We start from the raw sequence: 16,950 nt of genomic DNA, 5'->3' as shown, positions 1-16,950 counted from the left end.
CCCAAAAATGAAGTGGTGATTTCGACATTTAATGGCTATTTTGAGGAGTATGACTATTCTTATTATAAAAAATGATATAGAACTTAATGAACATCGCTGGGAAGCGAAGTGTTTTCTTTGTTGTGCCAGATACTCTTCTATATTCGCACTTGTCGTATTTTTGATTCCGGGTACATTTACTTAAGTTACCCATGTTTATTTTTATCAAAACTAATTTTTACGTTATTTTTCATGTCTCATTGGTACGATCAGAGACATTTTCTTTGGATTATCTAGTGTTATCTTATTGGTGTGTATGAATGTTGCCAAAACAATAGATCCTATTTAATTCAAGAGAGAAATATCTAATCATAATACTTAAAAATTGTGAATGATAGAAGTGCCACGTGAATTTCAATTAGTTTTTGTGAACAATTTGTTTCAATGACATTGAAAATAACAAATAAAAAATATGGAATTCGAAACAAGCATAAAAAGAGGTGAGTTGAATAAGCATTATTAAATTCATATAGATATCGTCGGCGAAATTATCAGAATGCGTAACTCATTTTGAGTAAACTTTACAGAAGCAAGTAAAAACTATTTATTTTTAATATGCGTGGAAATCATGTTCATGCTATTATTAATTTTTAAATTTATTTCCAAATTTGGAAATTACATAATTAAAAAAATGGACTTTTCTTTGTTGAAGTATCCAACCTTATTTGGAGTTACGACGTGCGAGTGAAGTTAAAACTTTTTATTCTTATTATTTATAGCTTAGCATACTAGATAATAATTTTGTAATTGAAGTATGTCTGTAATTAAAATTAACAAAACATTCTCAACAAAACTCTTAGTATTATTATTTATTAGCTTAAGAATGAATTAACTTCTTGATTAATTTTCTACATACGCTAAAATACTAATGGCACAAAATCAAACTAAAAGTTTGGTAAAATGTTACGTACATACATCAGTCATAAAGTCAACAAAATCGAAATACTCCCAAGTAATAAATGTAACAGCAAGTTAAAAAAATGAGGTAAATCTTCATGAAAAATGTGTTTATCCTTTTCCATCATATCTTTGGAGACCTGTAAATGCAAGTATTCCCCTTTCTCTATTTTCAGCCTTGCAGAATATAATAGAAGAATGTTCCCACTAAATTTGTAAGCAATCTTTCCATCAAATGTGTACCTCAGTCACTGTTAACCGCTTCAGCCAAATATGCGTAGTCTTCTCGTAATTAATTTTTTTGTGTCTCAATACTCTCTCTATAACCGAGTGCATGCTATCACTTCCCATTTGTGTATGCGCTCTCTCTATAAAATAGTTACCTCAGGAAACATTGAACAAGGCGTTGGACAATACTTTTGGTAAGTACAGTAAAGTATCAGTTCCTGGTACTCACCTATCAGATTCTGATAGAAGTGTTTCGCTAGAGCAGTGACTATTATAGTAGAAAGCTTTCTACCATGAACTATAGTTTTACGTGCCTTATTTCTCAAAACAGCCCTGTCCTCCTTACGGCACAAGCAAAACCGTATTGAACTTAATAGTACAGCATTTTACAAAATTACAAAATGGCGACCGAGAGTTAGGTGTTTTTTTATTGATTCATAATAAATTAGTGATATTTGCATAAAGTACGCAAGGTAATCTCATGGATAAACTCTATATTTTTATTTTGAAAAATCGTTTATCACGCAAGTACTGTTTGAGTTTTCGAACTCATGAAATTCGAAGCCTGCTGAACTATCATTGCATTGCAATTGCAGATTTGACTTGTGCAACCTCTGTCTTTTTTAACTGAATCGACATGAGAAGCGCTTATAACTGTAGCCCCTTCTCTATTGGTGGTGGACCTAAAGATATGATGGATTGATGATTCGTTCATTGTTACTAATCTTGCGTGAACATATTCTTTGTCTTATATATTCTGTGTGGTGAAACGACCGAAAATATTTTTAAGAGCTTGCTATTGTACGTGATCATTGTGCCATTCTAAATTCGGCAATAATTATATTATGTACCACTTCAACCTAACCTAATAGGCACAAGGTTATGAATTTTCTTAATATTTGCGTCTGGTAGCGGTCGTGGGTGCTCCACTTGTATGTTACTCTGTGAAAACTATCTACCCACCACCTATTCACTATGTTATATGAAACTGCAGATTGTATCCACCGATTCTTCGAACTGGGATCAACTCTTTCACTCACAAGTTGCTCGTTCCTATCCATTTTCATACTGAAATGTGACTTTCCCAAATTCGGGCGTCTATTATATTTTTAATGATTAACTATGTGCAACAAGGGAAAAATTCTGGACTCATTGCTTTGGTTAGAAAAAATTAAGCCCATTTCAATGTATGGATGCGAGTGCTGGCAACTGACGGATAGACAGGAGAAAATAGTAGAGGCTGTGGAAAAGGACCACTTGAGAAGATCGTGCAGGATATCCAGATCAGAGCTTATACAAAATGAAGATACAAGACGAAGAACAGGTCGAGTATACACGACTTCAGAGAGAATACGGACTAAACAACAGCTCTGGTAAGGACATGTGATGAGGATGGTGTAGAACAGGTGGCTGAAGAAAACATTGATGTATCAATGGCAGAATGGATGAATACGAGGAGGACTCTCAAGAACCTAGAAGGAAAGAAATGAAACAGACCATGAAAGACTGGAAAATGAGTGGATAGATAAAAAAGTGTAACGTATGATATGTGGGATGTGGCAAAAATATTTTTTTAAATTATTATAAAGATGTTTGGCTATCGTTATTTCTCGCAAATCTCAATAACATATGAAAAAGATGAAAAGATTCCGTCATGCTTTCATCACATCATTTATTCATTATTGATGGTTTTTTACATTTTTATTAATATATATTCTATAAGAAAACGTTTGCGATATTCATATATAATCATTGAGACATATCAAATCTCAATAAATAATTTCATTTTTAGCCTCATTACTGTACGACAACGTACTTGAACAGACTGGGGACATCAGACAGAAGTCTTCACATACTCCAATACCACCGGATAAATTCTTTTTAGCTACTTTATTTTGTTTCTTTTGTGGATTGGTATCAATGTTGCCTATAAGTTTTTTTCTCAGTGCTAATGACGTGAGTATAAACCAAAAAAAAAATATCCAATATCACTTCGATTCATCTCTTGTCTTGTCTAGATTAAAATAGAGAGTAAAACTGTGATATTTCTTGATAGGTTGAAGAATGAATTCGCCTATCGCATTGTGTTAGCCTCAACTCAAATGTGACATATTACTCATTTTCTGTTTTTCTGTGTACCAGTGTGAGTTTACCAATTTCCATGTGATTGAGCTTAAATATATTCCACATATTTTTCCATTAATTTTTGCGATAACTGTCGATTATACAGATTTTGTCCAAAATAAGTGCCCCAATGGATTTCACATCCCTATAAATGTGAGCGAATTTATGTAGCTCTGTTTTCATTGATTTTTACGTATTTCCAAGAATGAGGAGCTGAATAGCACCATAGTAATTTGAAGGAAGGAAAGAGCTTAGGATTTCTGCGGTTACAGAGGGCAAAATTTTACGACGAAAAAATTTAAAAACTTTCAGAACCTTATAATAAGTACCCCAACTTAATCAATTATTATAAATATTTTGCTTGTATTCTCTCACTTTTTGGATAGCTCAAAGTTCGTACGTCCTAACTTTAGGACTCACTTCACAAATTTTCCTTTGCGCTCGTCGAACGATCGTTGGGATTCGACACAGTGTGCGCTATCTTTTAGAAATTGTTGAACATTCTCAATAGTTTAGGTTTTTGAATTATTTTCCCATTTTTTATATACAAGCACAATTTTCTATAATCCTATAATTCTTCCTCTTAAACGTATGGAAACCGCTTGCTGTTTTCTCGAATTCAATGGTGGTCGCACGAGTTCGTCCAAACCGGCCGTTGTTCCAGAAATCATTGATGCTCTACGCAAACTGATATTTCAAGAGAGAGTCATGTGACATGCCGTGAGACAGAGGCATAATTGGACATTAGTTCGACTCGCACACATTCGATATTGCATGAACATTTGGTTGTGAAAAAGATTTTTTCGCGTTGGATACCGCATAATTTAACAATCGCTAAAAAAGCTCGTGTTGATTGGTACAAAGAAATTTAACCATGGTACGGACGTTTAAATGATCGTAACAGGCAACTAATCATAGATCTATGCATATGAACCCGAAACTAAACAACAATCGATTGTATGGGCCTCTCAAGATGAACCAAATTCAACAAAAGTTGTTCGCGCACGCAGTATTTTAAAACAGATGGTCTGTTTTTTCGGAATAGCTGGACATGTTGCAATCATTCCATTAAATCAACGGTCAGTTCTAAATGGTACACCAACATTTGTTTTTCAGAATTGTTCGAAAAAATTACGGAAACCAATTGCAGAAAACGAATCATTCTCCGCCACGACAATGCGAGATCTTTTACGTCAGTTCAAACAAAACGTTTTTGAACAGTCAAAACATCGAATTGATGGGTCATCAGCCGTACAGTTCTTGTTTGGCATCCGATGATTTCATCTTATTCCCGCGGATCAGAAATAAATTGCGAGGGCAACGTTTCTTTACAGGTTGATTCTACAGGAGCGGTTGATGTGTCTAAATCAATGTTTTGGAAGTACCTCAATCGGAATGGAAAAAATTTTTCGACAATTGATTCAAACGCATGCAAAAGTATATTGACATCAATAGAGAATATTTTGAAAAACTATATCCAATTATAAATATTTGTTTTTATTTGTCTATCTCAAAACTTAAGTAGTAGCCCTCGTATAACACTTTAGCTACGGTGATTGTATTATTAGCTTCCGGTATGTTTTGACATAAATATGACAAACAAACTAAATTTAATACTAATACATTATCAAATTTTTTTAAATATTAAAAAATCGGAAAATGGTGTATTTGAAGTAACGTTTTCATTTAAAAGTCACTCTTCCGTTCTCGTACTAAATCAACGAAAGGTATTTTTTATATAATTTTTATACTATCGAATCCTCTTGTATCATTATGAGATTCGGTGAATCTGCTCAAGAAACATTCATATATACTACTATAAAAGTAGTTTTATTTTTCATTCACTTTATTCACAATCTACTTGTACATATCAAAAACCATCTTTTAGTATTGGATGTATAAATTACGGGACAGAACAAGTGCTAATTATAACTTAAACAACAAGACGGAGCTACAGACGATGTTCGTATCGGCGAATTCAATCGCTACTTCTATTCCAAGTTTAATTTCAGTGATATTGACTGGAATATACGGCCACAAATTCAAGATGAGGAATAATTTTTTAATTGCACTTGGTAGTATAAGTTCAGCATTCATAATTCTAAACATATTAGTGAAAGTTGATACTGATGCATGTGAGTATATGAAATAAAATATACGATGGAGAACTTAAGAATAACCGGAATAATTTCTAAACAAATGTTCGATCCTAATTTTCATACAAAACTACGTAATTTCCTCAAAAATACTTTACACTCAATATATTTGTCTCAATGTTGCTTTAACATTTTTTGTACTTCCACGTTTTTGTCTTGACCTATTCAATATTGTCGTTTTATACTTTTTTTCATGCGATCAAATAAAAAAAAAACACGCGTCGCCAAATCAGGCGAGTGATCTGGGTGGAACAGTGTAACTTTGTCAATTTTAACCAAAAACTGTTGAACAGAGATGGCTGTGTGTACAAATACATTGTCATAGAGAAAGAACCAGTCTTCTTTCTGCCACAAATCGCGTCTTTTTGAAAAACACTGTTGACCTATCTTTTTAACATTTCCTCATAAATTTTTTTCAACGCTTTCACCGATTCTGACATTTCATGGGCACATACAACGAGATTTGTCTTCAATCGACAAATCATCGTTTTTGAACTGTGCAAACCATTTGTACTCTCGAGATTTTTTATGAGTGGAGAATTATTTTAAGATCAATTTTCGGCAGCAACTTTGCTAAGTAGAAAACAAAATTTCGCAGCAGCATGTTGTTCACCAAATCTTGACATCATATAAAATGTAAGTAATGCGAAGTAGCGCTAATCTAAAAAACCACTGCAGACGAATAGATCAAGCCACATTGCGCCGTCTAACGTCTCGTGAAATAAATGCATATTACAAAAGTTCCACTGATGCAATGCTATTCCAGTTATTTTTTGGTTCCCGTAATATGTAGAATTATAAGTTTCTAATAATTTTCTTATAAAATAAAAAATTTCCAGTAAGTCAATTTAAGTTTGAATACTTTTTATTCTCTATAAGGTAAATATAGTATTTAAATAATAAAGAACAGTGTATGGAACTACTGACACTTATACTTTTCAGGGCAAATCACATTCTTCGTCATATCTTTGTTTCTTTTAGGATTCATTGCACGTAAGTATAGTTCACATTTCTTATAATATTAATTATAGTAAGAACAATAATAATTAATATACACAATTAACTCCAGGGTATTATTTGTAAAAGGCTAAATACAAACACACCGACACTTCTGATGAAAACTGCACCAATTACACATAAAAATTAGTAGCTGAGTAAAGTAAACACTGAGACACTACTCATTCAAACAGTAGCGGTTAGATTTATTTTTGTGCCAATCAACGACTGCCACCAGTTAGCAAATATACGAAGAATAATTTAAATGTAGTATTTGCTGAAACAAATGTAGTTTTATATACAAAAACTCTAAAAAATATGTGCTTCTAATACCGGTAGAAAAACACGACCAAAAAGAAAACATCATTATGACTATGATATCGGCCCAAATGGATTCAAGAATCTTCCGAATTTGATTGTTAATATGTAACTTATCGGACTGGAGATATTTAAAATTTCGAGAGAGAGAGAGAGAGAGAGAGAGAGAGAGAGAGGGAGATTCGTTGGATGATAGGATAGGAGAAAAGCGGACCAACAATGAAAAAGACGAAAAGAGACATCTCGTTTAAGTAAAAACGATTCTTTTCGGTTTGGGGATATATTTTGTATTTTTTTTGTTTTTTTTTTCGATTTTCTATTTGTTTTTGTTTTGTTTGGATTATTTTTTGTTTTTTGAAAATTATTTTGTTTATTTTTAATTTAAATGGGGGTTATCATCGGTCATTTAGCTGGTGACCTGGTTCACCAGCTTACAGGGAAACCGCAGAAAACCTACAACACTGACGATTAAAATTTAGAGAATATAATAGTTATATCCTTCTTTCAATTTACTACGTTATCATGATATAGTACGTGATATGGTGGGCAAAATCCATTTTTGGTTAGGTTATTCCAAAACCAAAACCATATGATTTAAATGCAGCTCGTGATATTTGAACGGCAACAGCCCAGGCGGTACCATTGATACAGAAAACAATAGAAAACTTCAATTGATGTTTGATTATTAATAGAATCTTCATCGTTTCCTTCAGCCACAATCGACTCTTTATATAGGTTCAAAACACATATATCACCAATATTACCAAGACTTGTAGTTAAATTTCTCAAAAAACAATGAGTATCGTAGATATCGATATCTGATTATGTTTTGTTACCACTGTAGGCACCTTTACCAACACTAATGATCAAAAATTGAATTTTGTTATGCAATACTTTGATCATCTCCACTGTTTATTTACGTTAAAAAATCAATTTCCATAAACCGAAAGAGTATTTCGCTCAATATCCAAACAATTTGCTTTTTATTCAGCGGCCACGAGTAGCTTAATACTTTGTTGGTGCATAAGTAAAAAAAATGGATTCCACACAACCACAACAAAAAATATTCTTTTTTCGGTATCAAATCGAAAGTTTGGATTATCAAATTAACGAATCTGATTGAAATACAAATTAGTAACTGATGGATACTTGTTCTAACCAAATTGTCTTCATACATAGGGTGTCTCAATAATGTTGATTTCATATGTGAAAATAGTTAAGTCTAGTCTCTAATTTAAGAGTTGTTCTACTTATTTTGAATCATCCCCTCTTTGTATACACAGTACTTTTTATAATAAATAGTGGGGATTGCGATGAATATGATTTTTTTTGTATTGATAAGATATTATTGGAAACAAAAATTTAAAGCAGCGACGAAAATATGTGAAATTGAAGAAGACACAGGTAATGAACGAGCAGCAAAGCATTTGTTTAATCGTTTTAATTGTGGAGATTTGACGCTGAAGATTGTTCGTGTCCAAGTCCTCAACCTGGATGGGATATTGAGGTTACAACGGAAGTAGTAGAAAAGTAGCCTAGTATCAGGAATTGCTAACTATCAGACTCTTGGACGTATGATACCAAAACCATTAGTTAAGGTCTATGAAAGTTGTCAAATAGTATCACTGAAAGATGATTATTTTATCATACGCATTGTTACTTGAGATGAAAAAATGATTTATCTAAACAACCCGAACCAGTTTAGTGTTCATTACTACTACACCAACACACAATTACACTATCTGACGCGTGTTTTGATAACCAAGTTATCGTCTTCAGAGACTGAAGTTTACCTTAATGGTGTAGTAAACAGTGTGTTCGGTACATTCTAAATGAGGTTTCATCGGAAAAATATACATATTTAGTTAACGGTTAGGGAATTCTATTACAAGATAATGCTTAATTACATACTGCATCGGTTACGTGGAATAAGATCGAAGAGCTTGGTAGTACATTTATTGTATTATATGTATATACTCAGATCCATGGCGAAATTTTTGGGTGGGGAAAAATTTTAATCCAAAGGAGATGTTGAAAATGGTGTGCAATGCAATTTTTTGCATCTAAGCCCAAAGAATGCTATCAAAGTCTCAAAGAGTTTGCTGAACGTTGGGTTAAAACGATAGAATGCGATGGATCATACTCCAAATATTAAATCCTTATCTTCGTAAAATTATGTAATAAACAATATGAACTGGAAATCGACATTTTTAGGATACACCCTCTATAGATACAGGTGTAATAATTTTTATACTTTACAACATATTCATCGATGACTAATTTATTGAAATTTGGAATATCTTGAATAATTTGTTTTAATTAGTTAACACAGTGAGGACACAAAAAAAATAATTTTCTCTAAATATTACACAATTATGTCGGTCATTTTATCAAAATTTCCGCTTCGACAACGATTATTATTATTCTTAGTTTAAGTAGGAACAATTATTAAATTGGTTATTTCAAGATCAGGTATGGAATTCTGTGGTGCAAGTGCGGAGCCACCGCTGTCTTTTTCTTTATGTTTCTTCGTTCCTAAGAAAATTAATACTATGCAGTGCGTATTCGTTTGTTACATAAACGGTTATCAAAAATCCACGAATGAGTGAAACTGGATACATAGAAGGCTGAAGCCTATTTAACGAAACCTTTATTTATTGAAAATATAGTAAAGTTTTTAATATAAATAAAATACTCAAATTTGGTACATTATATAAGCCTGTAAAGTGCCTATATGGGATAAGAAGTAGTCAAAAGAGTAACTTCGAAATATTTCCTAGAAAATATCAACCTTCAATTGAATCCATTTTCTAGAAAAAACAAATTTAAAATGCGTTTCTCCGACATACAATTGCATTAATTGATTAGTCAATAATATTTAAAGCAAATGTACTCGTTGCTCCTCCCCTACTCCAGCATTGGCTATAAAAAACGTGTAATTATAAAATATACAACGTTTGTATATACGTAGCGGTTTTTTTGAGATTAAAAATTCTCCCTTAAAAGGAAATCTACATAAAATATATTAGATAGACATAAAATCAGTATTAGTGCTTTATAGAAGACTTTCTAGACATCTTGTATGTGTGGAAACAAACTTTTCGGAAGGAAAAGTAACATATTACTTGATGAAAACTTTGACGAAGATTGAATTTCATATTCTTTAAAAAACCTCACTGTGATTCGTATTATGGAAGTTGTACTTTATTTTTTTGTTTCAGTTTTCGTGCCTTTCCTAAATATATCTCTCATGGCCTACTTATCCAGATTTCCGGTTTTCTATATTAAGATCAGTTTGTACGGTTCTTCGGTGGGTGGATTGTTTGGATCTACATTGCAACTCATATGTTTATCCATCGGAAACGATCCCATTTTGATAGCTTTCATTTACTTCTCAAGCGGAACAGTAAGTAGCTTCTTTCATGGCTGTTTCCACCAATTTCAGCACAAATATGGCAGGTTTGAATAGAAACTATCGAACCGTTGGATAAACAATGTTTATACCCATAAATCAAACTTTGCTGTATCAATGTGTGAATGTGTGAAAGGAAATTGTGGTTTTCCAACAAACCAAAAGTTTTGAGTATATGAAGTTCAAACTGAATGTTTGGGGTATTAACAGTACGCCGTCAATATTTGTTAGCTTTGCTTAGCATCTAAAAAGGCTCTACTCCTCGCTTCTTGAAATTGATACTCTGTTATGTGGAAATGTCGATTCTGATGTAGGTATTCACATTATTCATAGAGAAAAAAATTTGACGCAACTGATTCATTGAATACACTAAATAATATTGAAAAAACTTCATGGAAGAAATTAACTGAGTTGAATTGCTTTCTCGTAGAAATAAATAAATAAAAGGTTTGTATCAATATGTTTAATCGAATCAAATTATAGCTTCAGAAATTTGGGCATTAACGAAAAAATTTTATAAAAACATCTCCTTCAGAGATAAATTAGTTGGAAAACAAAAATTACTAATGTTACTTGTGTTTTACCTGAAGAAGCGGTGACAAGTAGATCTTAAAAACGAAAAGAAAGAAATATGAAATAGCCGAGTTTATAAGCAGTGAATAAATGGTAGCGGAGACAAAATGAAAATCTAAACAATTATTTTTCTGAATGTATATAATATTTGATATATTATATGTTTCTCGTTGTAAGGTAACATTTTAATAAGTCATTTACCTACAGATAGTAATGGTCTTCACACTCTCATTGACCTATTTTATAAAATATTCTCCAGTTATACAACTTTACGAAAAAAATAGTGAAAATGTTGGAAATAAAACTCATTCCATACGAGAGTTCTGGGCAACTGCGAAACTTATGTGGCCATTACTTTTGATGACTTTTATATCAACGAGTATAACGGGTTTTGCACACCCCAACATAACTAATCTCATTGTATCAGAAGGATATACAGGAAATCAAGAAAATCTTTGGTATGGTGAGTATTAAAAACAAAAATCTGCTTTTTCTACAAATGTTTGCTTAAGATCAATTGCAAATATGTGATACAGTGTGTTTAACTTAACTACTCTTTGGATTTTGGTTAGTTTTATAAAAAAATGTTGATAAGATTTTTTTAAATAATTCAGGCATGAGTCGATTAGAGTTATATAGAGTGTACCATTACTTATTTTTATGTCTTCAAGCATTAGCTTCGGTATATATTTTCTTAGTCTAGATGTTAAAATCATTTAACATTTGAATTATGAATGATATTATTCTGTCATTGTGTTTCAAAGTCGTGAATCATTCCCATAACATTAGTGCAAATGATTTATTACAACTAGTACAAAATTCAACTATTTTCATCGTACAGGAAAGAATATAAGATATACTATATTTGTAAAAAGACGATGAGCTACAATTTATTTAATGATATGTATCCAAATCATAACCAGATTATTAAAAATACCGCTTGGAGAATTGTGAAGTTTTTTTAAGACGTTGATTCAATCACAAACGCCCTAAGACTGATCGAGTAGAGACCGTAACTAATGATGCATCCATTTGAAAAACTGCATTATAGCATAATAGTTGTTGAAGTAGTTTCTTTTTCTAATTTTATCAAAAAGTAATCGTCTTTATAAAGTAGTGCTAGTACAAGAATGATCATGGCCGCATAATGGAACATTAATTCAATAATAGGATGCAGACCGTGATTTTATAAATTAAACATTTTTTTCCAACGTAGTAACCTTTACACTTAACGCCATAATTATGAATATTAGAGTGATACTGTTACTTAGATAGATCCAAAATTTGGACAGGTATTATCGGCATAAATGTCATTGAACCTTTTCTTATAGAAAGCAATTTGAAAAGAACAACGGATGGAAATTTGTTAAGAAAATAAATAGGAATAAAATCAGACCAATTACTGATAGATTGTTAGACCTTAAAATAATATGCTTAAGATGTAAAGTGATTATACATGTGAATTTGTGTGATAATATTGTCCAGGTATTTATTTATACCATTTATACTAAAAAAAAACATTTTATTGCAATGGATAAATAATATAAGACTTCCAAGTTTTGATCATTGTACTCATATTCTTGGATTTAAAAGCGATCAGCCAAGCACAGAAATTTGTAGTTCTATATTAATTGAAATTCACTTAGTCAAACTCGGTTTATCAGCATTCGTTATTCTAATTTAGTCTATATCTAATATTTGGGTTAAACAGAAGGTACTAATTTTTATTACAATCATTTCATTTTTTTTTTAGATAAATACTTTGCTGTGGGTGCAATTTATTTTTTGTTCGATTTCTTTCAGTTAGTAGGACAAATCTTTGTACATCCGATAATAACGGTGAGTTAGTGTTTCATTCTATTTTCCCGTTTTTATTGGCTTCTGTGTGGTAATCTATTACCGAACATTACTGAGACCACTTTCTATTTTCTGGAGTTTTGTTGCTTCCAGATTTCCTGTGTCTTTAGAGCCTTGAGGCCTTCCATGAATTACATCACAAGAATTTCGTAAATGTGGTTAGTGCTTTCGTCTCCTTCGAAGATTCTGGTTCAATTTATACCCAATAACTGTTTTTTATATAAATTTATATATGTCCTGCTAATACTGTATCATCTTTGTTCTTAGACATTACAGTACTAAACTTATACACATACATTTAATCTAACTTAACCATACAGGAGCCCTCTGAGCTGGAGAACGGGACCAAGCCTAGGCCAGTACTGGGAAGCTGTGGTTAGACGCACCAGCCTCAATCCAAGACTGGCGAGCCAAAGCTCAGACATTCAATAAGACCCCAGACTTGAGTCAGATCTGGGTAACCCAACAGTGGCCATGCCTGTGGTTTCCCAGCCTTGGTCCAAGACTGGGAGCTTACATTTGGCCGTTCCATGGGAACCCAGACTTGAGCCATATCTAAGTAACCTAGAATCTCTGGCAAAAACCTCCCAATCTCATTGCTACCAAATACACGAAAGTATTCGATTGTGAACAAAGTTAGCAAAGAAGTTTCAGTCGCTAACTTGCTAAATAAGGAAATTATTCAGGTGTAAGTGAAACAATTGTAAGAAAGGATTCTATTAATAACATTTGTGTTAGTAACAGTTCTTCTGATTTAGAACAATGTGATTTACCGCTTTGTGACAATGATTTTAATGATAATAAAACTAACTATTCTGATTCTACTAATCTTAGTGATTATGATGACGACAATAAATTTTCATACATCAACCGACAATGAATGTAGGAACACAGTTATTATGTTCATTGTTCCAGAATTTCTTTTTGCTAAGTATAATGCATCCAAAAACTGGAGATCTTTAGTTAGTTGGGTTAGTCATTTCTATCAAAGGCAAAAGATCGTGATAGTAACCGTGCTGAGCGTGAAAGTGAACATCCAGTAATTCAAAGAGAGTCGCAATTCACAATCACAGTAATTACGATTTCGATAATCGATACTATATTCTAATTTTTTATGATAGTACTAATATTAATATAGATTGATCTAACGTTAGCTTGTCACTGTGGTGCAATGAAAAATAAAATTAATTAGAATATAATTTATATCATTTTTAATCATAAGTTTGTAAGCATATGTTCAGCTGTGACAACCAAACACGGCTCAGACTGGGAACTGAGAATGACCCAGATATGGTAACCGACAATGGGCTTATGATAGCAACCAAGCCTTACACCCTGTTTAGTTTTAGCCAAGGTTATATCAAAAAGGTTTTTTAAGCTTGGCCCAATCTTTATTAGCACACATGATCTAGTTAAGATAGCCAGGCATGGGCCAACCTTGGCAGTGATGATGGGCCAGCCTTCATAGTGATGCTTACCAGCCTTGGCAGTGTTGCTTGGGCCAATTGTAGTAACAAAGCCTAGCACCCTATTATTATACCAGACATTTATGGCCAAGCCAGGCTTACAAGCGTGGGTCAAAGCTACACAGCCTATTGCCGAGATTCTTCTTGTATGTGTATCTTTTCTTTTAATTCTTGATATAGGTTTTATTCCTATTTCTCTAAGCTTATTTAATGCTTTTTTGCCCAACGTATTTGTCACATTCCTTTCTATCTATCGTTCAGTTTTGACCTAAGTGCATCCTCCAATTATCTTCACATTATTATCATGACTTTTTTTTGTCATCGTCTCTCATTTGTTCCTAATAGGCTCTGTGGTCACTATTTTTGTTTATTTTGAGTATTACTGTATACTGAATTCATACCCAATCAAACCCACAAGTTTTTTCGACTGATTCATAATTTATACTGAAAATTCTACCTCTCAAATAATGTTACAGTTTTTAGGTAAAATATTTATATAGAAAATTGTCAATACTTATTTTTTCCACTTTTAGAAAAAAAACTATGGTTGGTTTTTGGCTATTCAAGTGATACGATGTATAGCAATGGCACCTTTGTTCATGTTTTGTAACGCACAACCACGTACTTTACCTGTATGGTTCCCACACGATTACCAATATATGATAATAATGGTCGTATATAGTTTATCATTCTCTATACTCACGAGCACAGCAATTCTCAGCACTCCCAAGTAAGTATTAGCTTTGTTCGTGGGTCTGATTCCGAATCAGTTTAGGAACCGATAGCATGCGTACTTTCAAAATTGTCGTTAGGTTGTTGAACTAGATTTATAGATAGATAGATTGACAAAGAGATTCCGCATTTATCATAAACAGCTTTGATGTATTTATTTTATTTCTGTGACAGAAATTCTGTCTAATCCTCATTCCTTTTCATTATAATCCTTTTAATATTCATGTGTTTTCTGTACTCCATAATTTTTAAACTCATTTCTCTTGCTGTCATTTTATATTCATATTCTTTATCTGCCTGCTTGAGGGTTCTTCTGATTTCTTTTCTTTCTATGTATACTCTTCTGTTTAGTCAATAATCCTTAGTGTTTCTCTTGAAATTATTGTTTTTCTAATCCATTAACAGACTCATTTGATAAATGTTTAAATATTATAGTGATACATAATTCGATAAGAACGTCGGTATTTGCAGATAACTTTGAAAATTATTTGCTCTAATATAGCCTAATCTTGTTTATAATAAACAAATCTGATTTTCAAAATTATTTTATTTTATTTTTTTTAGTCTTAGTGGGGATAAAGCAGAGATAGGTTTTAATGTTATACTAAGTACATTAATTACGACAGCAACTTTTGTCAGTTTAGCAAATCCTTTCCTCGTGAAAATGCTGGGAACTAAAAAGTAATAGAAAATATATATTTAGTTTGAAGATGGATGCAATTTAGATGTTAGTGCTATTTATAAATTAAGTAATCTTTGTTTTTATTTGATTTGTAATAAAAGTGTTTGAAAAGAATAGTTTGTTTTCAGTACGGCCCGATCACTTTTGAATAGTATAGATGTATCATATACAGAAAGAAAAAATCGATTTCTTCATAATGTTTTATTACAAGAAGTGGAAATCATTTGTGGAAATTATGAACAAAGCAATTCCATAATCTGATGAAAATACTTTTATTAATAAACTAGTGTCATCTAATAGAAAGTAGTTACAATATTGAAAGGATAGGAGTAAATCAAATAAGAGCCCTTTAATATAAACCCATATCGTGGCCACTGTTTGTTCTATTGGTATGAAGATGGCGCGGGCTGTTGAGAAATGTGTTATAACAGTATACTAAATGAAGTCATTATATGAAATTTCATATTAATAGAAAAAACTCTACAACAGGAGTATACTGGAATTCCCAGAGTTGGATCTGATTTTTTGACGAGTTGGTAATACTCGTAAGGTGTAAAAGTTTCCACTAAAACTAGTAATAAGTATTATGAAAGTTTACGAAAAAAAAAGTTTCGGAACTTCTGTTTTAGAGAAACAACAAAAATGACACAATATTTATGAAAAATACAAGGGGTATTTGGAAATACGTGAATTATTTGATAAAACCAAAGTGCAAAAGTGACATAAAATTTGAATTACTCTCGTTGTGCCTATGTTAGTGGTACCAAACTTGAGTCCATGAATAAAATGAGGCTTCTTCGGGGAAGGCTTTTATTTGTTCTGCTATAGAATTCTTAATAACAATCGTATCAAAACTCGCATCTTCCAAAATCTGGGAAGTAAGGTAGATGTGGAAATACAAGCAGACTTTAAGTATTCAAAAAATAAACAAACAAATGCAACTTGGGTAATTACGCTTTAATGTGCTTACTTTGGCTCATATTTTAGGCTCATTTCTATTTTTTTCCTTTCTTTGTACGAGCAAATGTTTCCACTTTTTTCGCATCAATGGTCCCAGAGAGGTCCCGACTGCACCTACAGTATCCTCACAGAGATATATTAGCATTTTGGGATTTAGCACTTAAGATATAAAACTTAACCAAACTCAACCTTGAAGCAATTTCACTGAAGCTGCTATATTAACAGACTGACAAGTAGGGACGAATTGGCTTGTCTCAACACATGAGGGCATGAGATAAATTAGTTGGGATAAAAATTATATATTCTCATAAACATTCAGTTTGCTATTGCCTTTTTCAATTGAGTTTATCAGTAAATTACAATTACAATACCGTTTCCACAATATTCACAGTTGAGGCTTGCGTTCTACATGAATCAATTTCAATTTTGGTCGATGCGTCAAACACACACGAAGTCTTCGTACCAAATAACAACTTGTTTTGATTGGCCGCGTAAAACTAATCATATGTT

General features: G+C 32.3%; 1 protein-coding gene across 1 annotated transcript; it reads left to right on the top strand.

The window, feature by feature from the left end:
• The first annotated feature begins 326 nt into the window (after positions 1-326).
• Positions 327-15,594, top strand: LOC130448024 (equilibrative nucleoside transporter 3-like). Its single transcript, XM_056785179.1, has 9 exons — positions 327-479; positions 2,957-3,120; positions 5,177-5,423; positions 6,387-6,437; positions 9,980-10,164; positions 10,951-11,206; positions 12,497-12,582; positions 14,600-14,796; positions 15,363-15,594. Exons 1-9 carry the CDS (start codon positions 452-454, stop codon positions 15,481-15,483), a joined length of 1,335 nt encoding a protein of 444 aa, XP_056641157.1. The 5' UTR covers positions 327-451; the 3' UTR covers positions 15,484-15,594.
• Positions 15,595-16,950: the final 1,356 nt, after the last annotated feature.

Source organism: Diorhabda sublineata, chromosome 1 (genome assembly GCF_026230105.1).
Source record: "Diorhabda sublineata isolate icDioSubl1.1 chromosome 1, icDioSubl1.1, whole genome shotgun sequence".
Classification (NCBI taxonomy): domain Eukaryota; kingdom Metazoa; phylum Arthropoda; class Insecta; order Coleoptera; family Chrysomelidae; genus Diorhabda; species Diorhabda sublineata.
The sequence above is the reverse complement of the archived record's forward strand: the minus strand, read 5'-3'. Positions and strand labels throughout refer to the sequence as shown.

What these genes read in the sequence shown, in the direction of transcription:
- LOC130448024 (XM_056785179.1), top strand. Translation starts at nt 452, where the DNA reads ATGGAATTCGAAACAAGCATAAAAAGAG. An exon ending in GAAAGTTGATACTGATGCAT is followed by an intron (nt 5,424 to 6,386) that starts GTGAGTATATGA and finishes TATACTTTTCAG; the next exon opens with GGCAAATCACATTCTTCGTC. An exon ending in GCAATTCTCAGCACTCCCAA is followed by an intron (nt 14,797 to 15,362) that starts GTAAGTATTAGC and finishes TATTTTTTTTAG; the next exon opens with TCTTAGTGGGGATAAAGCAG.